Genomic DNA, 24306 nt, shown 5'->3' with positions numbered 1-24306 from the left:
GGAGCGCCGAGCTATTCCACCGGCCGCGCTGCGGGCCGAGCGATGCGCTCTGCCGCTCTGCTGAGCGGGCCTGTGCCGGCTCCGCGGGCCGCGAGCGAGGGGTGAGCGGGACCGGGAATGGGAACGGGAATGGAAATGGGAACGGGAATGGAAATGGGAGCGGGAGCCCAGCCGGAATGGGGGTCCTTCCTGTGCCCCCCGCTCCCCTTACATGTGAGGAGCTCTGAGCTCCGCCCTGAGGTGCTGGGCCGGAGCGGGGTCCCGATTCCTGCCCCACATGGCCCCCAAATGTCGGGAATGTCGCCACGTTTGCCCTCCTGTGTCACACAGTGCCGGTATTTAAGTCTCACGGAGGTGAAGCGAGGTCGCACTTACCTAGAAGCGTGTTTGCTCTTTCTCTTCAAAAGCAGCTTTGAAGTTTTCCAGGTAGCCCTTGGTTTTTAGAGGTTACCATAAAACATCCAAACCCAGGACTGACGAAATTAATTGAGTTTAATTAAGTTTTCCATGGCGCAGTATTTCTGGGCAGGGTACTTCTGAGCAGGATTGGATATTGCATGGAGAACATGGATATAACCCATTCTTTGGGACACCAGGACTCGGGGAATGTCAATGTTGCTTACAGGAGCTAAGCCCAAAGCAAAGCCAGAATTTATGGAATTCCTTGTTGAATTTATTCCTGCTTTGGGTGGCAATGGACTCATTAAACTTTTGGTCTGAATAATTGTGGTTATCCTTAAGTGCCTCCTGAAATTTCCTAGGTGTCTGGTAAGGGTGAGCAGCTCACTGGGAATCTCTGTTCTTCCAAAAAAAAACTGATTCTATCCCATCACAAAATTTTGGCCAAAAAAAAAAAAAAATCAGTCTTTTTCAAAGTTCTGGACAGAGAGAATGACAGGAAACCAAATTAGCCATGAGAAAAAAAGGCATTGTGAGATTTCTTACAAAAACACGAGTCCTATATTGAGAAGGGAAATAAATCTTTAAAAAATTGGAGGAACTTTGTGTGACAAAAAGGGATGGCTTTTTTCCCTGTGATTTTAACACACTAATTCTTTATTCACTGCAATTTTAGGAAGAATTCCCATTTAAAATTTGCCTTAATATGTCTTAGCTCCACCTTCTTTCATTCAGTAAAGATTAGCGTGTCATATGCTTTATCCAAGATAAAACTGGGCAAAAACTCAGCATTCCCTTGTTGAAATTTGAGTTCAGGTTTTCTAGGAAATACCTAAGAAATACAGAAGCTTTTCCTCCAGCCAGTGGTCTTTTTGGGTTAGTCTTCCACTTCTCTTGTGCCTGTGATTTAAAACAAATGTGTATCCGAAGTTATCTCTAGAGGATAAAAAAAAAATTCCAGTTACTCTCAATACGGTACAGTTAAGTCTCAGCTGAGTCTTTTTATTATTGAATTGCTGAACTGTGTTTGTTCTCAGCTTTTCTTTTTACTTCTCTGTGTTGAATTTTAGATTTGCCCAGCATGTCTTCACTGTCAGAGAAGGACAGACCAATTGTTCAGCTCTTGCTCAGCACTGGCACTTGCCCACGATGTATTTTGAGGTTCTGCTGCGTGGGATCACAGATGCTCTACAGACATCCACACAAGGTTTGTCCTCTGTTGTGTTCTTGGGCTCTTGGCCTGAAAGGAAAAGGAGTTATATAAAACTGTGCTGTTTCCTTTAATGTAAAGGTAATTTACATGAGATTGCAGAATGGGTAGAGTGATGCAACTGAGGAATTGCAGAGCAAAGGTGAAGAATAAATCAGAGAAACAAAAGTGTTTCATCCTTCTTAGCTTGCTCTAATCCCCTGTCTTTATGCTTGTGTCTGCTGTGTCTGTCTTGATTGTTTTACCTTTGCTCAAGTTAAGACTCTCCACAATTCATTTTGAGCATCTTTCTTCCCTTTTCCATTTTTTGTCAATTATTTGAGGAGTGTTCGTTCATTGTGCCATTTTTTATCCTTTTGCATCTCTGCCTGATTTTCCTCTGAGTTGCAACAACACAGTAACTGCTGTCTTCCTTACTGAAAACCTTTTAGTGAATCCTTCTTCCTGAGCTATGTCTTGTCTCTCATCCTTCCAGGAATCAGAGACATGCAGGTAATTCTTAATTTTTGAAGGCTTCTCTCCTGATACAAAGCTCTTGCTCTGTGTGTTTAATTTCACCTCCCACCTGTGTCTGCCCTCTTTTCTTTTTGTTATAGTGGCCAACTCTTTCTGGGCTGGTGGAGTTGAAGGAATTAAATTCTAACATAATCTAGATGACAAGAAAGCACTAAATGTTTCTTTTCATGGAATAGTGATGGGGCAAAGATAAATGTGTTTCTGCAAGCCAGGTCTGGAAAATGTTTTGATTCTTGGATGATTAACAAGTCTATTCAGCAATATTTTCTCTGGAAATTTCTATTTCGAGAGATATGCAGCTTGGAGGTGTTAGATGGTGTCTTAAAAGATGTCTTTGAGCATAAATTCCATGTTGTTAATTACTAAGCCTTAACTGGAATAGTGCTGCCTTATGGATTGTGTTTATTAAAGAGGAACAAACAACCAGGGTGTGATTCCTCTGTTTGTGTTAGGATCTGATGAAGGATTTGCAGGAATTTTTGAGGAACAGTCAGGAAAAAGAAGACACAGTCTGTTTGGATGTGGTTGACCCACCTTGTAAGAGAATCAGACTTGAACATGGGGAAGAAGGAGCTGATGATCTGAACCACAACGGAGCCATTCCCTCGGCTGGCGATGGGAATTCTGCCACGGAGAGCTCGGCTGTGAAGGTTTGCAACGTGTGTTTGGGAATTCTGCAGGAGTTCTGTGAGGCTGACTTTGTGAAAAAGGTACATTTTTAGCCTTTTGGGGTACTTCTTTGGAGCTTATGTATGTTGGGGCCTACAGGATGACTGAAAACACTGCAGTTTTTTTGTTGCATCTGTGGTAGGACTGAATTTTGCTCAGGCTTTGTTCATAGTGGCAATTTAAAAAAAAAATAACAGTGCAGGTGCAGTGGAATGACTGCAGGGAGCACACTTTCCTAAGAAAAGGACTAACAGCTATGTGGTTACATGAATTTAGGCAATAACCTGAGGTTCAGCAGCTTCCAAGGAAAACCTCAGTGGAGCTGGTGACCTCTCTTCACTTTTTTTATGTGACAGGAAAATAAGGAGTCATCAAGTGCTGTTCTCTGAACTACATGATTCTAATACAGCATGAAACTGTCTTTATGAAGTACCAGCGTGGAGGAAAATGTTTTGGTGATGCAACAGATTGTGGGTAATAGAGAAAATGTGAGTTAAGAGAGAATGTGGGCACACAGTGCTACAAATACCATCTCTGAGCAATTGTATCGCTCAAGTGACAAACTGAAATATCAGCTAGAAAACTCACACTGGCATCTGAGATATTTAACAGAGTTTTGATAGAAAAGGATTTGATTTAATAGCATAAATGTATCGAAAATGGGATTAGACAGAAAGCATAGTATATAGTTTCTGTTGTTGCAGAACATAATTGTTTCTTTTTTGTTTCCATGGGCAGAATATGTATCTTCTTACAGAATCCGCTGCTCGGATTTGTTTCAGACCTGCTCTCTTCAGTAAAATCTGGCAGCACTTGTTAAGGCACCACAAAACCTAATTATTTGATACATAAATGTCCTTTTCTGAAATGCTGATTTCACCTAAAATTTCAATATACAGTTGGTCCTGACCTTAAAAGAGTGAGTTTGGTTGTTTCATAGCACCAAGAATACTTTGATTAATAACTTTTTTTAACAGGACAGAAAAGCTTCTATTTCAAGAAGTTGTTAGTGATTACTCTGGTTTGTATGTTGGGCATCTCTCTGAGTGTGTGTTAACATGAATTCACAGTGATTATTCTATAACAAAAAATACCAGCTCAGTCCCATGGCTGTGGTTTTATATTAAGCTGCCTCTCTTACAGGTGTGCCAAAAAGTTAACTCTGCTGACTACCAGTTCACCAGTTTTGTATTTTCTGTGTCACTACCCCCACAGCTGTCTGTCAGGGAGGTAAGTAAATTAAATAATAACTTAATTAGATGCTTATTTAAGAAAGTAACTGTGGAAAGTATGAGCTGGAGGTGATTTGATTTTTAATTGTTACTGTTTAAAAAAAACCAAAAGTCCATGCTGGAAGTGAACTCTGCTCTCCCTTTCCTTGTGAGTCAGTATTATTGTAATTAATAAAGGGCCTGAGTCACTTCAGTTTTCAGTTAGCCCAGGAGTTACTTCCCATCTGAAAACCTAAAAGGAATTTGGTGAAACCCTCAGTGAATTGTTCCCTTTGGTGCAGATGCCAGCCCTGCTTTGTGGATCTTTTCAGAGACAGAACTGCACAGCTGGTGCCTTTCCAGGGATAAATGATAATTGGTAGGGCAGGATGCAAACAAAGGAATTTGAGGATGAACTCTTGAAGTGTTCAGCATTTTAAATGATGGGAAAATACACTTAGTTGTGAGATATTTTGCAATCTTCCTCTGCTTTCTGGTATAAAATGAAAGTACTGTTCTAAAAGTGATGCAAAAGCGGTGTTTTAAAGGGCAACATGTGAATCTGTACAAGAGATGCCTGCTGTGGTTAAGATGTGGTGGAGGCTTTGGTGAACACGGCAGAAAGAAGTGTAGATGGTGTTGTAATTCTGTGTAAAGCTGTGGTGAGGTCTCTTCTGCTCCCACACAGTTTGCTAAATGATTTATTGCACGTGTAGTGGTGATTTGTGCTCTTAGTAGTGGCAACCTGGGCAAGGGCCACTGTGATAGCTAACAAATATTCTACTCCTAAGTCTTCTGTAACTTAAGATTCTCTACTTCCCATCTTAATTTGAGCATATTTGATGTCTCTGCTTTGTCCTTTCTGGCCCTGATTCCCATTTTGGGTTTTGATGCCTCAAAAAAATGAGGTCTGTCAAAAAGCACTTTCAGGCTAGGTGAGTATTGGGATGGCTGCGATGCCTGGCAAACCCCAGGTCAGACTTTACCAGGTTTTACTCCAGCTTTAAGCCTGGTGTAAGCTGAGGTGATCCCAGAGCAGCTGATGTTTGCAGGAAGCGTCGGTAGAGGGTGGTGTTGCATTGCAGTTCAGGTGAGGGATATCCTCACAGCCTGGCGCTCGTGTTCCGGCCAAGCAGCAGTGCTGGGGACAGCCAAGGGAGTCAGAGCTGTTCTGTGGGCCCACAAATCCATAGGTGGAGTGAAATGAGTGAGTGGGAAGCTCCAAAACTGGATGTGTTCCCTTTGGAAGCACTTTTGCTTCGACTGGGAGAAGGTTTGGATGAAGGAATTTCTGCTGTCCCTTCTAATCCCTCCAGTCTTGTGAAATGCTAAAGCAGCTGTTTGCTCCAACTGCAGGGTGGAAAGAGATGATGGTGGAAGAAGAATTTTAAACTTTAAAAATTACCTCCTATCCATTTCTCATTTAAAAAAAATAGGTGAGAACCTGTTTTATGTCTGGAATTATCAATATCAGATATCAGAAAATCTCAACATGCTTTGTGCAGAAAAGAGGTAGTTTGTTAAATTCTGCTTTTAATTCTTTCACCTGCTGTGTATAAGAACATGTGGAATCCTGTCATCAAAGAACACCCAAAGGCAGCCTCTCTCCCACTGCCCTCTGTGACACACAGATTTTCTCCATCATCTTTTTTTAGCAAAAAAAATCAGAAACTGCCTCTCAGTATTACCTTCATCTCATTTAATTATGACAGTTGTCATCCTGCCAAGTCTAAAATGTACGAGAGGAGCTGGAGAAGAGCGGGACATAAAATCTGCATTTGCATAGTATTTGTATCTGTGATGCAAGGAAGCAATTGCCTCCTTCCACAAGCAGGAGATTTGATTGAAATAAATCATAAATCCAGGAGTCCCAGGTTTATGTCAGACACCTCTATTGGAATATGAAGTGAGTGGTGCCCTTCAGAAGGGTGACTGCCAGCTCTGCCTATGGTCTCAGTCGTGATCCATCATCCTGGTGCCTGCTGCAAGGACATTGATGCAAATAACATCTGTAGTCATTACTCCCTGTAGGGCTGCCTGTGCCTCATCCTGGAATTCCCCATCTCCAAGCTCTTCTCTGATGCACTGGAACAATGCTGTGGCTGGGATTGCACATGGTATTTCAACTGTTGCCACTGTGCTCCCTCAGATAGCAGCAGAATAATATCCTGCAGCTCCTAATCAATACAGTGCCTGGGCTGGTGTGTTCCAGAGATGTGTTTGCTGCTGAGCATTGCCCTGCAGGCTTCAGCTCTGTAATGAGCATTTTTCATTTTCAAACCACTTCACAAACACGAAGTAATTACCAAGTAGAGGGATCTGATCCCCTGCTCCACGTTCAGCTGGGAGAGAGTAGAGGGGTTTGGCTGGCTTGGTGGTTGAATACAATTTGGAATTTGGGATCTTTTGGCTTCTGTGCTTGCAGTACCCTCATCTATTGTTTCCCCTTAATTGAAGGGGAAAAGTAATCTCTTTAATTCTCTTTCAACTTGGAAGTCAAGAGAGAGAGGAGATGAAATTTGATCTGAGGTCTCATTTTAGCATAGCTGCTCCCGTGCAGAAGTTCCGTCTATTTTGTAGTTTTATCCCAAGAAAACAGGGAAGAGGAGTGAGATTGGCTTCCTCGTGAGTCCCAAACATCCCAAACCTGCAGGTGCTCTAAATCAAGGCATGAGAGAGGTTTCTTTGTAAATTGGCATTTGTCAAATGCAGCTTCCTAGGCCCAGTTCTGTGCTTGTCACATCCTCTAGTTCAGAGCTACACTCAAGGAATTTCAAGTGAAGCTATTTTTATTCATGATTTTATCTGGGTTATTATGCAAACAGGATTACAATATACTTCAAGTGAAGCAGCCTTACTCATACTGTCTTCAAATGCAGGATAATGAATCACAGTGGATTTGAGCAAACAGGATTTCATCACTACAACTGCATTTGTTTTGTTCAGCAGTGTGTGGGTTTGTGTATCATGGATCTAACAAAGTTCGTGTCCTCCCTCTACCATCCCTCTTCCCTCTTAATTTCTAGCACTGTTTTTAGGGTTTCCTCATTCTTTTAGATGTAGCAAATGAAGGATAATAGATTTAATTTGTTGATTTAGTTCCTTATCAGCATGGAAAAGGGATCTATGACGTGGTTCCTTCTGATATCAGTGTGATCCTGGCCCTGCTTCCTGGAGTTTGAGACTTATTTTCAAACCTCTTCCTTGGAGTGATTTCTTTGACAATGCACAGTGATTCTTTCAGCAGAGTTTGGGGGAGGTTATTCTTGAAGTATATGAAAAATAGAAGTCTGCAGCCTACAGACTGAAAACTGTTTCACTGTGGTACATTCAAATCAAACAACTTGATTTTTGGAATTCATCTTCAGGGATGGTGACACAGGCTGAATTACTTAAGTGGTTTCCTGCCAGTCCTAATGAATTTGGTAGTTGTTAGTAGAGGACAATGAAACTGTTGTGCTTTATTGTAGGAAGTTTTGAGGGGAGTTTTTATCTTTTTACTAATTGTTAGTGAACCTGAGCATTTGTACTAAGAGCTCCCTCTGATTTCTAGAATGATCCCTTCTGTTCCTCACCTTTTCCATATTTAGCCTAAACTAAATAGTGTGTTTTAAATAAGGGGGCAATCCTGTGATCACCATAAGACCAAATATATTTTTAATTCAATTTTCAGTAATGGATGATAACTGAATTTGGGGTTTTATTCATTTATGTCAATCAGCTTTCATATACCATTCATTTAGACACTTTTTAAAAATTTCTATATGGAAGATGACTTAGAGTCTTTTTGTAGTTACAGTATTAATAGCAAGTTTCAAAGTGTTTGATGGTGCCTCTTTTTTTTTTTTTTTTTTTGTTCTAAGCCAGGTAGGATTTGATGTGAAGAGCAAGAGCAAAGTGATGTGTTAAAAACTCATAGCAATTCCATCTTTCCACTTCTGAAGCAAAAGCTAAATTCTTGACACTTTGATACTCCTTTTTGTCATGAGTTTTAAAAACACTTCTCATTTTGCAAAAAGTCTTTCAGATTGTTGGGAGTTCTGAGCCTTAATTTCACTTGCTTTTGTTTTTTCCTCTCTTTTCCCTGGCCATGGCTGGTGACCTGCAGCATGCTGCTTGGCTGGGGGTGAAGCAGCAGATGAGGTGAGCCATTGCTTTTACTGTCTGTCTGTCTGACAAGAACTCTTCATGCAGACACCATTTCTCTATATAAATGTGGATTTTTATAGTCCAGTTTATCTGATGCTTACAAAGAATAAGGTGGCAGCTGGATTTTGTGTGTTTTGTTTTTTCTTTATTCACCTGGCTTGACCTTCCTTGGGGTTTCTTATCTCTTTTGCTCTCTAAGTTCCCAAACAAGTGGTTTGAAATGCATCTCTCTCTTCCTCAGCTTTTCTCTGGGCAAGCTCTGGAAAGACTCTTGCAACTTTTGATCTCCAAGGAAGCTCTGGCATCAGTTTCCTCAGAAAAAAAAATGAATCTGTTTTACTTGGCAGTAGTTACTTAAGTTCCTCTTGAAGTATGGTATGTCATGTATCTATTTTTGACAGACCCCTGTGCAAGTTATTATTTCTTTGTGATTCAGAAATCTGGGCCTTGCCTTGGCTAAGGATGACATCGTTCAGCTGAAAGAAGCTTATAAGTGGATTATTCATCCCCAGTTGTCAGAAGAGCTGGGTGTTCCTGCTGATGGAAAGGTCTTGTATAAATAACAGACCATTTTTTTCTTTGTTTCTTCATTCTTGTTTCATACATGTTTGTGTGTGTGTGTATTTATACACTTATACACATGGTGGGGAAATAAAAATCTCTCCTTTCCTCCTTATTAAGAGAGAAATAAGTTGAGTGGCTCCTAAATTCACTGTAGGGAAGAACAGGGGAGAAGTTGTTTTAACCAGAGATCTCCAAGTGAGAGTCCTGAGGGGCACAGTGTTCATTTTTGTACACACAGATCATTGCATCTTCTGAAATCACCAAAGGCTAGTGCTGAATCTCTTGTGCTGCCATCCTCCTTTTGTTAATGAGACTTTTCCAGTTGTCTCCTGTTCCAGGATCCCTGTTTTGCAGAGGCTGAGGAATGCTCACACATTCCTTCCCTGCTCTCCTGTCACTGCCAACATTTGCTACTGCTCTGGGAGCTCACTTTTTCAGGTTCTCTGGATAAAATAAATTTCTGAAATGTACTGAAGGAGAAAAGACTGGTCCTTGTTCACTTTAATGAACACTAGACATGGGCTTGTTGGGACCTGCAATATCCCCAAGTAGGCAATAGAAATGTTTTTTTCAAACTATTTTCAACTTGCAGATTCTGATTAATATCCTTAGAATCTTTCTGAAACGCATTGACTGAACATGGCAGTCAGATGTTGTAATTCAGAAGCACCTTGAATGTAAATTTTCTGCAGCTGTGGCTGTCTGTAGGTTTTACTTGTCACCAGCCATAGCACTGACCCCAGAATTAGATTCACTTAGTCTTTATGTTGATTTGTCAGCTTACATAATAATTACAGGCTGTGTTTTCCCAGGAGTGCTAATTGAAAGCATCCCTTTTGTCTTAGTGAAGAAAAAACCTACTCAGTTACTCTGCAGATGATCCAGGAAGAAACAAACTTCTTACACACCAAGTTAGCAAAAGCTCCACACCACTTAGGCACGGAGCCACTCCAGACATCCCTGTACCACAAAAGTTGTTTTTCTAGTGCCCTTTATCTACAAGGCACTTGAATATTAGCCAATCTTTTCAATAGCCCTCCTGAGGTGTCTGGTATCTGAGTATCAGAAGTAATGAGCCTTGTTTGCCCAAGGCCAGAGAGGGAATTGGGGGAAGATTTGAGATTACACTGGAGTTCCTGGGCTAGCTGTCAATCCACCAGGACTGTGTTGCCTTTCTCTGCCCCAAGGCCATGCAGGCATTGCAAAGGAAGCCCCTGACAAAATTTTACAATGGTGACTACTGCAGGGTTTTTATCTTTATTGCTCTCCTGGGAGGGCTCTGGGGTTTAGTGACCATAATAGGCTTTGAGCCTTGGCTGCCTCTGCCCCAGCTCTGCAAGGGATGGGGCCAGTACAGGTCACTCATGGCTCTGAAGTGCTCTCACATCATCTTTGGTGACTTCAGAAAGGCAAATGCTGCTCTGGCACACCTTTTAATGTATTTAAAAGTAAATAAATGGGTTATTCTCTCTTTTATCTCTATTCTTTTCCTAAAGCTGCAATAAGCGTGCTTGAGAATATGTCCCCGGTTGTTTAAAAAACGATTACCAGCTCCTTGTTCTTTTCTCTCTTTTTTTTTTTTTAATTTAGAGTCTCTTTGAAGTTAGCGTGGTCTTTGCTCACCCAGAAACAGACGAGGAGTGCCATTTCCTGTAAGTTTTTCTACAAGTAACAAAAGATCTTTATCTAAATGTTGTGCAACATTGTTGGTTTGGATTTGTTACAGAGCACAATAGGCAGTGTTTATAAACCAGATTGTGGCCTGCATCTAGATTTCCTCATATGTACATGAAGTTGCAGAGCTTGAAGTTATACCATCTCTGGTTAATTCTGCTCTTTAATACCAATAAAACAATCATCCAGAATTCTGATTTGAACTGGAAGGAGAGCATCAGTTAAGTTCTTCAGTTTCAGCCCTCCTCAAAGTCATTCCCTGTATCATTTTTAAAGATTTGAACCATGTAATTGCAGGTAGGAGAATCTTTTGAGGTCATACTTCAGTTTTCCTGCTCCTATAGGACACATGGACAGGAGGAAAGGCTTTGAAGTGAGTTAATCCAGTGTAGCTGGTTGATGAAAACAAACAGAAATTCCCTGGCCACTACACACAGCCTCTGGCCTGGCCCTGTAGGGCACCTGCTGTACACAAGGAAGCAAAATAGTTCTGTGAATTTATCTGCCATTTCATCTGATTTCTCAAAATCTAGCTGTAGTATATTCTGGAAAATTAGGGTCACTCTTCCTGTTTGTTGATGCTTCCTGGAAAACCTAAAGTTTCACTCAGTTAATTTCCACCTACTGCAAGTTTTAAATCTTTGCATAGAAGGAGTCTTAGCAGAGATGCCCCTGTTAAAATAGTGGATTCATTTCTTGAGACTGGAGATTTCTCTTGCAGCCTTTATTTATTTCCTAATTTCTCTTCTGGCAATTTGTGATCTTTGAGTGCTCAGTTCACCAGCTTCTTCATTTTCCACAACTGCATCTTTTGTTTATCTTGAGGTGGAGGATGAGGGAATGGAAGCTTGGGAAGGAAACAGTATTAGTAACAATTATTACCAGTATTTGCTGAACATCTTTCCTTTCCAGCTTCTTCAAGACTTGGTAAAAGAGGGACAAAATTGTAGGGCCGAACTACAGTTCTAGATAATGGTTCCTGCAATCCTGTAAAGAACTGAAATGCTTCTGCATCCTGCACCCTTTTGTTCTAATTTATTTAATTTTAATTCCTTCCTCTGAAACCTCTTCATTGGTATTTTCCTCTCATCCTTCCATCCTTTTTCTGGCATTTCAGGAATATTGCTGTTGAACATGTTATGGTGCCAGTGTTAGTGCTCCAAGCAGAGCAGTTGTAGAGGTGAAAGCTGAAAAAAAGTTTCATGCCACATTCCAATGGTTTATTCCATGTGACCTGACAATATCCCTTTATTTGCCTTCTCTTTATAGCACACTTAAACAGCAATTAAGGTTTCAGACACTTTCTGAAGTAACAGCACATCACCTAATTTAATAACACAGTAGTTCCTGAGGTGCCAAGCCTTGTGTGAATGGTTGGCTCTGGGCACATTCTGAGGCAGTGCTTTGGTTTTCATGTAAATATGGTAAATTTGGGAATTATCACAGTAGCAGTAACAGTCATGGTTTCTGTGGAAGCAAAGTAGGACTTTGTCTCAAGCTGGAGAACTCCAGGTGTGCTTTTGGATTGGATTTCCAAGCATGGCATCTGCATATTCTCACCTGTTCTTACACAGTTGTGTGCAGGTGGGTGTGCTGAAATGACCCATGGCCTGACATGGAAGATTGAATTGGCTCTTGTCAATTCATGTGTAAGGGTAAGGTGATACTGAAATTTTGGAAGAGGGAGTTTACATTGCTTTGAGTCACAGACAGGCCAGGGAAGTTGTTTGTATAGAAACAGCAAAACCTGCTTTGTTAGAGTCTGAAGGAGTTACAGAGGTGTTGAAAAGCACCAGCAAGAAATGATAAATGGGGTTGGAGGTCAGAAATATCTCTGACTGCATACACAGAAATCCAGAAATCATCTCTGGCTGCTTACATAGAAATGCACTAATAGGAACAGCAACTTCCTTTGCAGTACTCAGAAAAAGTGTTTCACTGACTAGGCTTTCACTTTCGTGAAACAGCCAATAGTTTCCTTTTGAACAGGCAAAGCACAATTGGTGATGAACACCTGGGGTTACTTTTCAGTGGGAAATTGAATTTTCCTCTCCAGAAGGGACAATTTTAATCTCAGGTTTATAGTAGGCGTTGTCTAAGAGCGGCAAGTACAGATTTCAAGGTGTCAGCAAATCTTGCCTAGAACTTAAAATATTAATCATGACCTTTATTGAGAAGGATTGGAAAGGACTGAAAGCTGAACTTGTGTGCTTTTCCAGCCCATCTCAAAGCTGAGACATGGTGCTGGTCAGAGCAGAAGAGCAGAACTTTGTCCATGATTTCTCTGGATCAAGCAATGCACGTCTCGCACCATTTGTGGTTTAGGATAAAGGGCACTGGAAAATCTGCTCTGAGCTAAGCTGTGGAAGTGAGACACTGGATGTATGGGTACAAAAACCATTTACATGCTGTGCTTGTGAGTCTATCTGTTTATTTCTTTCTCTGTAAGAGAAGCAGCTAATTTTTATTTCTGTGTTTAGAGCCACAGCCTGCCCAGACTGTTTCAAACCAGCGAAGAACAAACAGGTAAGATCTCATGACTGTATTTCTGCTCTGACATTCAGAATTTCACAGCAGTAGCTACAACTTACCTGGGTATTCACTCACTGCTCAATGTCTGCTTTTCCTTCATCAAAAAGCTCTCTGGTTTTCAATTGTCTGAAAATAAAATTGTCTCCTTTATTCACTTCACAATTCTCAGCTTCGGAAAACCAAGAGCTCAGTGCTTTTCTTTAGGTCGTTCGTTTTCCAGGTTGTCTAAAGGCCATAATTTTAGGAAGGTTCTCTGTAAATACCTCCCTTAAGATCTAGGAATTTGATTGTCATGCATTAAAAGTAGCATAAAAGATGATCCTCAAACTCTCTGTGGGTGAAGCAGTTCAGGTAAGTCACATTGTGAAGATGAGACTCGGCAGCCAAAAGGGAAATGATCACACTGCAGTTTTCATGTGCTCTGATCTGAATGAAAGCCGGGATACAGGCAGGATGGTTTTATCCTCTCTGCCTCTGGAGGAGGGGGGAAAGAAAAGGGACTTTGCCACTTGTTGCAGACCCAGAGCACGCACACAACCACTGATGGAAAAGAGGACACATGAGGATGAAAAACCAGCTGGAGGGAAACTGAGACAAGTGGGACAGTTGATGTGATCAGAGGGAGAACAAGTAACTCCTGTCAGAAGCCATTGCAAGGCCTTTTATTCTTTCTGATGAAGAATCTGCCAACATTTGGCAGAGGCAGAGTCTGGCCCAGGAATTCTGCTGACTCTACTCCACCTGACCAATAAAGGCCACTCTTTTTTTAGCAGGGCTGTATTGTTGTAACTCGCTGCTTGCTGCATTGCTGTCCTTTAAAAGGGGGGAAATCCCACATAAGGAGCTAAAGCAGCAGGGCCTGGCTGTTAAATCCACACAGGCAACAAAATGTAGGGGAATCTAAAGAAAAATAGCAGCTCTGAAGAGCTGTCAGAGGTTTGTCCTCACAAAGAAGCTGGGCTTCAAGGGCTGTGTTAATCACAGAAGTGATGTAAAAAATGGCTTCTGAGGGAAAATTTCTGTGCTGTCTGTGTAGGTAGTTGTTTAAACCTACTGCTGCTTTCAGGGCTTTCCTGCTCATCTGTTCTATGGGGAAGGGAAGTGCTAATTTGTGCTTAGAAGGAGAAAGAACAGCTTTCCTGAAGACACCCAGGAACTCTAGAGTCAAGACTTGAATTGTCCCAAACAGTGACCCAATATTTTTTTTTCCTCAAATCCCCAATCCAGTTTGCAAAAAGTCACCATTAAATTGGAAATTCAGCAGACAGCCATCAGGGCAGTCCCAGGACTGGAGCATATGCTTGGGAGGGGAGGCTGAGGAACCTGGACTCCTTCAAGGTTCTTGGTGAAGGCTTTAGGGAGGATCCAGCTGAATCTCCTCCTAGTGCCAAAAGAGATTATTGAGAGTCAGGATGGTCTGCACAGAGCGTGGTGGAAGGATGAGACATATAAGGAGTATGTTGAAATGAGAATCTCAGAGGAAAGACAAAAAACATTTTACCTTGAGGAAGCTGAGAGTGGAGCAGGCTCCATAATAGGTGGATTTCAATGCCCATGCTTGATTAGAAGGTTCATGTCGAGACCTTCTCCTGTCCTCAGCCTTCTAGAGCAGGATTTCACCTCAGCTGTTACCGCACTTTTTCCTCCTGTCCCAGGAAAGTAAATTCTCACTGGAGCCACCCCAGCAGCAGCTGGCTGTGCACAGAGCTTGGCACTCTGCTCCTAGTGTGCTGGCATTGCTGCTTTTGCTGCAGTTTGGGAGAGGGAAGCTGCCTGCTTCCCACAGGAGGAACTGCCCAGCCCCACCACTCAGAGCCCTTAGTTCTGAGAATCAATCAACTTTTGAACTTCAGAATCACATTCCTACTCAACAGGCTTATTTTCAGCAGAACTACCTGCCTGCTGTCACTAACATAAAAGCTGGGCTTAGGTATATTGAACTCCTGAAAATGAAGCTGGTTTAGGTTTCTGTTCATGGATTTAGGAGTCTGGTTTTAAACTGTTTTGCAAATTTGGACCTGGGCTCCGAAGTGAGCAGTGACAGAACCGCGCAGTGCAAGTTTCAGTGCTTCTTTCTTCCTCAGGTATATCCTTTTCTTGCTTTTCTGAGTTCTTGACTCATATTTTTATTTCACTCTGCAGTCTGTTTTCACCAGAATGGCAGTTATAAAAGCCCTGGAGAAGATAAAAGAAGAGGATTTTCTCAAGTAAGTATATACTGAAACTATTTCTTAGTACTGTGCATTTGTATAGAATTAGGGAGGGGAGGAAAATATTCAGTGGGTATGCAGTGGTAGGGAAACTTTAAAAGAAATTTTGATTGTTTAAATTCTGTTGGTTTACTGGTTAAAGCATTTGTTTTTCTTCTTTCTGGCAATAGAAAATCACTCCTGATCTTTTGATTAGAAGGTTATTTTGAACTTTAGAGTTTATAAGGCAATAGGAGTTGAGTTTTAAGAAAACACCAAGTGCTGTTAATATGGTAAAAGTAATTCAGAGTGGGAAACCAAAAATGGACACTTTTTACTGCTCTGGTGATGCTCCAGCCTGTTGTGGTAGTAATAATATGTTTTACTCTGTTTTTACTTTTAATACAGGTATTTTCCATGTCCCCCAAGTTCACCAAAGAACCTCTGTGATGCTCTGGAAATTCAGTGCAATAATGGTGCAGTTTTTGTGGCTGGTAAAGTGATCCATTTCTTTGCTGCTGTGTCGTCTTGAAGAGAACTTTGTAACACTGCCCTGAGACCCAGAGGATTATTGCTGTTTGTTAATTCCTGTAATGAAGTGTAAGGAGCAAAGAAACAAATCCAGCTCTGTCCAAGAGCGGTTTGAGAGGGGAAGAAATTATATTTGACCTTTGCTGAAGATACTATTTTGTCAAAAGTCAGAAATTTCAGATCCCCTCAGAATAATGGTTTGGGAAAGGCATCTCCACACCAACAAGCTCCCAGCAGTGATGTTTACTTCCTTGAGTTTTGATTTGGATTCAGAAGTTTTCACCCTCTGGATTTCTCTGCATATTGTCCCATCCAAAACTGCAAATCTTAGTGGGATTTATGAAGGTTTGGGTGAGTCAGGTAGTGCAGCAACACTTGGGAGTCCTTGAGTTGAGATGATTTAACTTTTTTATCAACTGCCTGCCAGAGTATCTGCCATTCTTCTAGTCCTTTATATGAAAAACTTATTTAAATACATGCAAACTGATTATTACTAAAAAGAACCCAACCTGTAATTTAAATCCAACATACTCTGATGATAAAAATCCTGAATATAAAGAAATGGCAAATGAAAAAAGTGTGAAAGTTAATGGTAGGGTAGTCAATGTTCTACATATAACCATTCCTTATTTTTATTTACTGATCAGTTAGGTGTACATTTTTGTGAATCCAAGATATCCAGTTCCTTTTAGGCTTTTCCAAACACACTGTTTTATTTTAAGCTTTTTATTGGATAATTTTAGCAGAATTCAATAGTATGAAGAACAAAACAGAGGATTTGCTTTCTGCCTGTCATTTAATACTGGTCTTGGCATTTATAGATTTATAGTTTATATCTTGCTCCAACAAAAAAAACCAATCCAGGCAGGTGTTTTAATTTTTCAAGAATTAAATCCAGAATAGAGTTTGTTGAGTACAGTGCAGATATTTTCCTTTTAATAAATTAGATGGGATCTTAATTTGTAAGCACAAAATTGCCCCCTTGACTTTGGTATACAGTGATCACTTCCCACCTCAGCCTTTTTTAAGGATTCAGGAACCAAAATTCTAAGGATTCAAAACCAAATTCTTGTCAAACCAAGAAACAAACACCTTCTGTTTTTTTAACCTACTTTTGTTCAGATCAAAAGTTAAAATTATTAGAATAGGGAGCTGAGAGAAAAAAAAAACCGACAAAAAAGGAAACCTAATTCTCCTTTTTCCATTTTATGGAGAGAGAATTTAGCACTGTGAGGCTGTATCTGAATGATGAGTCATCCTACTTTCATTATTTGCCCCAGTGAGACTGTGTTACTCAGTTTCCCCATTTGTTTGTGTGGCTTTTTCTGCCGCTCGAACTGCAAAAAGGAAACATTGTTCAAGATAGGAAAATATGATATGAACCCCCAAACCCCTGAGATGTTAGAGCTCTGTGCAAAGTAATGCACAGAGCTACTCTGAACTCTTTTCTGTTTGCAAGTTTTCAGGTTGAAAGCAGTTTAAGCAGGAGGTTGCTCCTTGGCCTTTATGAATGATTTCCTTGCTTTGGGAATATTTTCAGTTCTTGTCAAACCTGTCCATAAAAAAGCTCATCTTGGTCATCCATGCCAGGCTTGTTCTTTGGTTATAGCCTGTCATGGAGGTGCCACGAAAACATCACTGGGACCATCCAAAGATGCCAATCTCTTTACATGGCACCTTCTCAAGATTCCTGCCATTCCTCCTAAGTTAATATTGGGACTTTTTACTCCTTCCATGATGTTCCTTCTAGTGAGCCAAAGCATTTTAGTTCATGTTTCTTTCCTTCAGCCTTCAGGCAATGGCAGAACTGTCTTGGAACCTGGATTATTTCACACAGGAGGGTTATTCCTGGAGGCAGGACTGCAGCCACAGGCTCTCCAAGCCCAGCCTAAGTGGCCATCCTGGCTACTGCCACTGTCCTGGATGTAGCCACATGTGATCCACATTGCTGATGTAATGCTCCTGCCATAGAACAAGCTGGAGCCTGTCAATTTATTTTCACAAAGCTCCCATGGAAGTTCAGTGTGCTGTGCAAGACTGCAGCTTTCACTCATGGCTGTAGAATGATTAGAAGTACCATGGTTGTCTTTTACAGGAAGATACAACAAATATTCCAGGAATTTACCTCAGACTCCCTGGATTATTGATGGGGAGCGGAAGCTGGAATCTTCAGTGGAAGAATTAATTTCAGAGCATCTCATGGCAGAATTCAAGGCAGACAGTGAGTATTTAGGAGATCTCCTACCATACATGTCTTCCATCACTACTAGAAGATTTTTTTCTTGGTAGCTACCCACTTAATATGGGAGTATAATGGAAAAAAATGATGTTTCTTTATCCCTCTTGTTTCCTTCCAAGTTAAAGCTTGTAAATTTTATTTAGCTGTGATCTGGGAGTAATTAGATCCTTTTATCCTGCTAAAGTAGCTCCTCAGTGCATCTGGTGATGCAAATATGTTGGTTTCATGTGGTAGTGTTTTTGCTTAACCAAACTCATAAAATGACTTGTACCAAGAAGGTTTTTGCCACAGGTATTTCATAGGATCTGCCTGGCTTTTAACCCCCTCATGTTTCTCACCTCAATTCATTTATTTTCCTCAGTGCACAGAGTTTCACAAGCTAAATGCTTATCCAGGGATTATCCAGATGAAATAATCACTGCCCATAATTTCTCAGCTAACAGATGTGGAATTAGAGACATAGAAGGCCCAAGGAAAAATTGCATTAAACATTAGTTTGGAAAAAACCCTGCTACTTCCCTCTTCTCCTCCCAGTGGATATGTTAGTCTGGTTGTAGCAGGCCAAGGAATTGGGAGTGCTCTTCAAGAAACTTGGGAATAAATAGGAATTCCCACAGTTTGTGAAGTGCAGCCTCCAGTTTACAAAGTAGATTCGATGTAGACTTTGCAAACAAGTTTAGAAAGAAAATATTTCACCTCTTAAAAGCTGTAGAGGGTATTACAAATGTAAAATAAAAGCTCACCTGCCTTGTTCAAATCTGTTATAGGCTTTAATTTTAGTTCCTCTGGAAGAGAAGATGTGGATGTAAGGACACTAGGCAATGGTAAGGCTTGGAAGACCCCTTGTGAAACACAAAGATAAAATGGGTGCATGGAGCTCCTCTAACAGATCCTGCTGAATGCCAAGTGTGTGACTAGGCATGCCTTGGAATTTTATCTCAAAAGTATTTTAGTGAAGTTTATATATTTACTCCCAAAGACCAAACAGCTTCATAAAACCAGCTTGAAACAGGAGCCCTTTTTCAGTGGCCTTGGCTGCATGGAAAGGCATACTTAAGTTAAAAGTATTTTATTTTATTCACTCCCTACTTTTAAGGCATTTATGTCAGACTGATTCCTCTCTTGTTTTCTGTTGGATCCTTCTAATTCCCTCCCTGTGACTGCAGAGTGGGGGAGCTTTGTTTTCGTTTTGAACTTGAATCCCTTATAAAGGTCAGCTGCTTTCCAGTGTGCTGAAGCTGCTGTAGCCAAGGGAGGAGGGAAAGAAAAAGTAAAAATGAACAGTTCTGTGTTTCAGTAGCTGTCTGATTTGTAGTGTGATTCTTGGCATGGCTTGTGCTGGGGATTGTCCTGGCCCTGAGCACAGAGTTACAACTCTGGCAACAGATGTTGAGCTGAGGGGGTGGGATTTAACATTGCTGTGCACCTGGGCATTGCTGTAGGTGACAGAAAATAAGCTAATTAGCTTTTTTTCTTATTTTATTTTTTAATTAGCACAGACTTGTACAAGATGTCTTCTGGGAAGTCATAATTTGCACTTATTGCTGATACTGGGGTTTAGTAGCCAAAAAAAAGTCCCTTGTTTCTTTCTTTGCATCTGATGCTCCATCCCTCAGCCCGCCAGTCCTCTCCCTGTTTGTGTAACAGCAGACAGTCTTCACACCTTCCAGCCTTCCTGTGTAAATGCAGCATTAATTTAGAACAACATGTTTTTATGTTTTATGCCTGTGCCCGTTGCCAGGAAGGCCCTTTGCGATCGAGCTGGTGAATCCTCGCAGGATTCGTTTCACCGCGGAGGAGATGAGGAGGCTGCAGCAGGTAAATCACGGGCACCTCACACAACTCGTAAAGCACTGCCTCTCCAGCCCAGCAGCTTTGCTAACTGATTGCTTTTTTAAAATTTCACAGGCAATTAATGACTCTTCAGACAAAATACAGGTTCGAGATTTGCAGCTTGTCACCAGGTCAGTGTTTATCGTCGCCGGCAAGGGATTTCAAAGCGACACTCGGGGAGCTGGGAAGTGTTCTTGCTCACAGCCTTGTATAATTATGCTTATGTTAAGTGAGTAATTAATTTCTTTTGTTTAGAGAGGCAATTGGTCGTATGAAGGAAGGTGAGGAGGAGAAGACAAAGACCTACAGTGCCTTGATATGGACAGACAAAGCAATACAGAGGGAAGATATCGCCTTTCTGGATGATATCAAGGTAGCAGGAGCTCTTGTTGCTCATTTGAATGGTGCCTGTCCTGGTGCCCTAGGGAAGAGTTAAATACAGGCCATCCATGGGCCTATCTCTTGCTCTGTGCTTGGTTTTTGGTTTTTTTTTTTATTCAGGGCTTCTCTTGATACAGGGACTTCCATACCACCCTTCCTTCCTTTACCAGTCACTCCAGCAGGACAGGGGGTTGGCTGTTAGCAGAGACAACAAATCTTTGTGTAATGTTCACCTTCCAGGAGTCCAAATCCTGGGAGAGGAGGAAATCTGGCATCTGCACCCCTTCTTTACCTCATATAGTGTCCTGTGTGAGTGAAAGGAGCAGAAAAGCTCTTTTGTTCTGCTCTAAAACCGTTCTCCCACAGCTACAACAATTTGGAGGTGGAAATGCCTATGTCAGAGTGCAAAGAGGCCTCAGGAAGGCTCAGCATGTGCAGGAATGAGAGCTTTCTCCAGATGTTGGCCTGATGGAGAAGTGGGTTCAGTTTTTGGTGTGTTGCACCATTTCCTGCAGGACTGCCCATGAGCTCATTCTCCAAGCCATTACAGCTCAGGCAGAGACAATTGTTGGGAAGTTCTTCCTTTCGCTTTCCTTGCTCCTGAGAAGTTGTCTTTCAAACTGCTGCCTCTCCTTGGGGAAAGAGAGTTGGGAATGAACTTTTGAAAATACTTTTCTGAGATCTAATCTCATTTAAGGTTTTTTCCCCCTTCACTTTTATTTCTAGGGGGTTGGCTGTAGTTTAGACAAAGCATTTTGTGGGTGGGATTTATTTTTTTTTTCTGATTGCCCTGAGGCTCTGAGTGAGCTGCTAAATCCTGGAGTCATTCCAGCAAAGGGCTATGGAGATTTCAAGGTTATTCCTCTGTATTTGTGATTCCATTAGTTTGTGTTCATGTGAGGCCTCCTTTGGCCTCTGAGAGGGCTGTCCTTTTTCCTTCGATAAACTTGGGAAAAAACCGGTCTTGCCTTGAGATTATTCAGCTACCAGAACACAAGATAAAAAAGATGGGACTGCTTAACAACATACACAGTTCCTACAATCTATGCAGCATTTTCACACTTCCCTCCTCATGTTTTTGGTCACTCCTTGTGGCAGGAGTTGAAGCTGGACCAGAAGACCCCTCTGCGGGTGCTGCACCGGCGGCCCCTGGCCGTGCGCTGCCGGCTCATCCACACCATGAAATCCGAGTACATCGACGAGCACCACTTCCGTCTGCACCTCAAGACTCAGGCAGGGACGTATCCTTGGGTGCCCTGGCACCAGGCAGGTGGCACCAGCAGCCTCCTGGTGGGAGTGGTTGGGATATTGGGAAGTTTCCTGCTCGGGTGGCTGTGGTGGTTTGAAATCCCTGCCCTCCCGCAGTGGTGTTGCTGCACAGTATTTGCATTTAGGTCACAATTTCACATTGGAGTTTTCATGAAGAGTGTGACAGATATAAAAATGTGCTGGTTAAAATACACTTCAGCTTTTTCTAATTTAACTGGAAACTTTTCACCTCCAAAAATGACCTTTTCCACAGTATTTGATGCACTTCAGTGCAGACTGGAGATTGCTGATACTTACAAGTTACAGTTTTGTCTTAAAGTCACTACTCAGTTTGGAATGAAACAAAATAAAGGTCAGCAGAGCTGCTTTTGGCACCAGAGTCAGAAGCCAGGAATTAGGTGCTCTCCTAAAGACAGTTAATATCCAGTTAAGCCCATACCTAAGAAATTACTTAGGAGTAGAAAAAAAACACTTCCCCCACACTTTCGATTTCTTTAGTGTGGAATCCACCTCTCCTTAGCCAGTGTTTTCCAGCTACATTAAAGAGTTTGTGCATGGAGACTTTGGGAGAACAAAGCCCAACATTGGGTCCCTTCTGAACAGAACTGCTGACATTCTGGAGCTGGATGTAGAAGTAAGTTGGTTGCTGTTTGTCTTTCCTGGAAATTACTAAGGGAGTTGCCCTTGTGAGATGCTTTCCATGGAATTGCTATAAGTGGATCAACATTCTTAAACCAAAGGACACATTTCCTGCTGCTATTCTCCTTTGTAAATGCAGCCCAACAGAAAGTGGTGCTGCCAAGTAGTTAACAAAAGGACTTGTGATTCTTTTGGTATCTGTAAAATACCAACTCTGCTGCCTTTTTTTCCTCCCTCTGCTTTTCTAGTCTGTTGATGTTGACTGGCCTCCAACCCTGGCTGACTAACTTCTGGAGCTGGGATGAGGAAGCAGCAGCTCCTTGGCAGCAGCTGGTGACCAGACACTGTGCAATGTTACAGCCTGGGTGCCAAGGGTGTCCCTGGAACATTTGGATCATGTTGATCTGCCAAAGGATACCCTTGGCCTCCACTTTACACACTCTGGACCAGGTAGTGTTGGTTCAATCTCTAGCCTTACTTTTATTTCTTCTGCACATAAAAGGATTTTGGGGAGCCAGTGTATATAACCCTCCATCAAGTCAGATTTTATTTTAAACTCTTTTTATATTGGATACTACAGCTTTCCTTGTGTGGATGCAGGTAACACTGAAGTTATCTGAAACCCACTCCCAACTTTTTCTGAGCAGTTCTTGCAGGAAATCCCAAAAGCCAGGGAGTGCCTGCAGCAAGTTTCCCTGAGACACTGACTGCTTTTTGGTCAGTGGCAATAGAGATGAGCAAGTTTGTCTCTCAGAGTGCTTTTCAAAGGGGGAAAAAAGTTTTCAGAGAAAAACTTTGCACTTAAAACCAAATTTTTCTCATTGAAAAACACTGGGGATGCTTCCTAGAAACAAGAGTTGAGGCCTCTTCAGCCCTCTTGAGGACTAGGAATTCCCCAGTGAGTCACAGTGCACAAAAAGACTGGGAACTCCTGGCAGTGGTGCACGATGGGAGTCTAAAGAAAAACAGGAATACCAAGAATGTCAAAGTGCTGGCAGAAACAAAAGGTACCACAGGATGCTGGTATAGAGAAAGAGATAAAAAGCTGTGATTTAGCAGTGTAATACATTTTTTTTCTTATACCTCACCCTGGATGGATGCCTGGAGGAGTTGTTGAACATGGTCTAAGAACTTGCCTGGATAGGGAAGATCTGAGGTTTTCTTTGGTTATTTTAAATGTTTCTTACTAAGCACCGCCTACATCCTTAGGAAGTCATTTTTATGCCTGAATCATGTTAATCCATTAGGGAGGTGCTTCCCTGAAGTACAGAAGAGAGTTAAACTATCCACAAGAAATTAAGGTTTGGAATTTCAGAGCTCTTTGTTAACATTTTGGGAATAAAGGGAGTAACATTTGCCAAGACAAGCCACTGTCTGGGGACAGAGAGGATGACTGGGATGTCTTCCCTTGAATTCACTGATGCTAGAGCAGCTCCATGAGAGCTTGAGCTGGAGGCTCTAAAAGTGTTAATAAATAAATAAATACATTTTTAAGGAGCTCTTTGAAGGCTCTGCCTGTGCAGGGCTATCAAAACTTGTGTCTGTAACACAAGTAATTCAGAAGCTCCCGTTTTTCTAACACAAAAATTTGATTCAGACAGCAATTTTATTTTTGGTTTTAATATTAAAGCTCTTATGAGCAACAGATTCCAGGAGTAGTTCTCAGATAATCATCTGCAGCTAGGAAGGAAATGTCATTAATGACGGAAAACTAAAGAAACTGAATTCAGAAAACAAAAGAGGATTTAATCTCTGCATGATTTCTTAAAACTCCAAGTGAGCTAAAATGTGATTTATAAATTCCATAAGCTGCAAGGGGGAATAAAAATGTAAACAAGACTGTGCTGTCTGGACACAACAGGCAAGGGAAGAGCTGTTCCAAGGGGAAATGGAGCCAAAAGGGGGAGAGGGAAAGGGCTGCTGCAGTAATGCCAAGGACACACAAGGCTTTTCCCTCTGCAGCTCCTGCTGCACGTGGGGATCCCAGACAGAATCCAGGACAAACAAGGCCATAAGGATGACCCTCAGTGTGTTGAGTCTGAGCTCTTCTCAGTGCAAGGGCAAGGCAGAGAGCTCCTCCCAAAATTCCCAGGCTGTTTATTTTTACAGTAAATCTGAAGTATTGAACGGGAGAGGGGGTGGAAGCTGATATGCAAATATCCCTGAGCTCTTGAGGCAATTCCTGGGCACCAATCACGTGCAAATATGAAACTGAGAAATGTAATCTGGGGGTCTGAACTTTCCAGTCCAGTTTCAGAAGAACCATCATGTATTGAATATTTCTGCAATAATGTTCACGTT

General features: G+C 41.6%; 1 protein-coding gene across 2 annotated transcripts; it reads left to right on the top strand.

Moving 5' to 3' along the window:
* The first annotated feature begins 30 nt into the window (after window positions 1-30).
* PUS10 (pseudouridine synthase 10) lies at window positions 31-22977 on the top strand. Of its 2 annotated transcripts, none has more exons than XM_033055358.1 (18): window positions 31-101; window positions 1470-1606; window positions 2578-2835; window positions 3938-4024; window positions 8114-8148; window positions 8591-8702; window positions 10309-10370; window positions 12873-12918; window positions 15067-15131; window positions 15522-15607; window positions 17740-17865; window positions 18651-18707; window positions 19625-19701; window positions 19792-19847; window positions 19972-20089; window positions 21196-21338; window positions 21901-22000; window positions 22254-22977. In XM_033055358.1, the coding sequence occupies exons 2-18, from the start codon at window positions 1481-1483 to the stop codon at window positions 22290-22292; spliced, it is 1593 nt and encodes a 530-aa protein (XP_032911249.1). In that variant the 5' UTR covers window positions 31-101; window positions 1470-1480; the 3' UTR covers window positions 22293-22977. The 2 variants fall into 2 exon arrangements, with proteins under 2 accessions (XP_032911249.1, XP_032911250.1); XM_033055359.2 differs by lacking the exon at window positions 31-101 and adding an exon at window positions 131-426.
* The last annotated feature ends 1329 nt before the right edge of the window (window positions 22978-24306 follow it).

The sequence above is a fragment of the Catharus ustulatus genome, chromosome 3 (assembly GCF_009819885.2).
Source record: "Catharus ustulatus isolate bCatUst1 chromosome 3, bCatUst1.pri.v2, whole genome shotgun sequence".
Lineage (NCBI taxonomy): Eukaryota > Metazoa > Chordata > Aves > Passeriformes > Turdidae > Catharus > Catharus ustulatus.
Note: the sequence above shows the minus strand (reverse complement) of the source record. Positions and strands in the feature narration are given on the sequence as shown.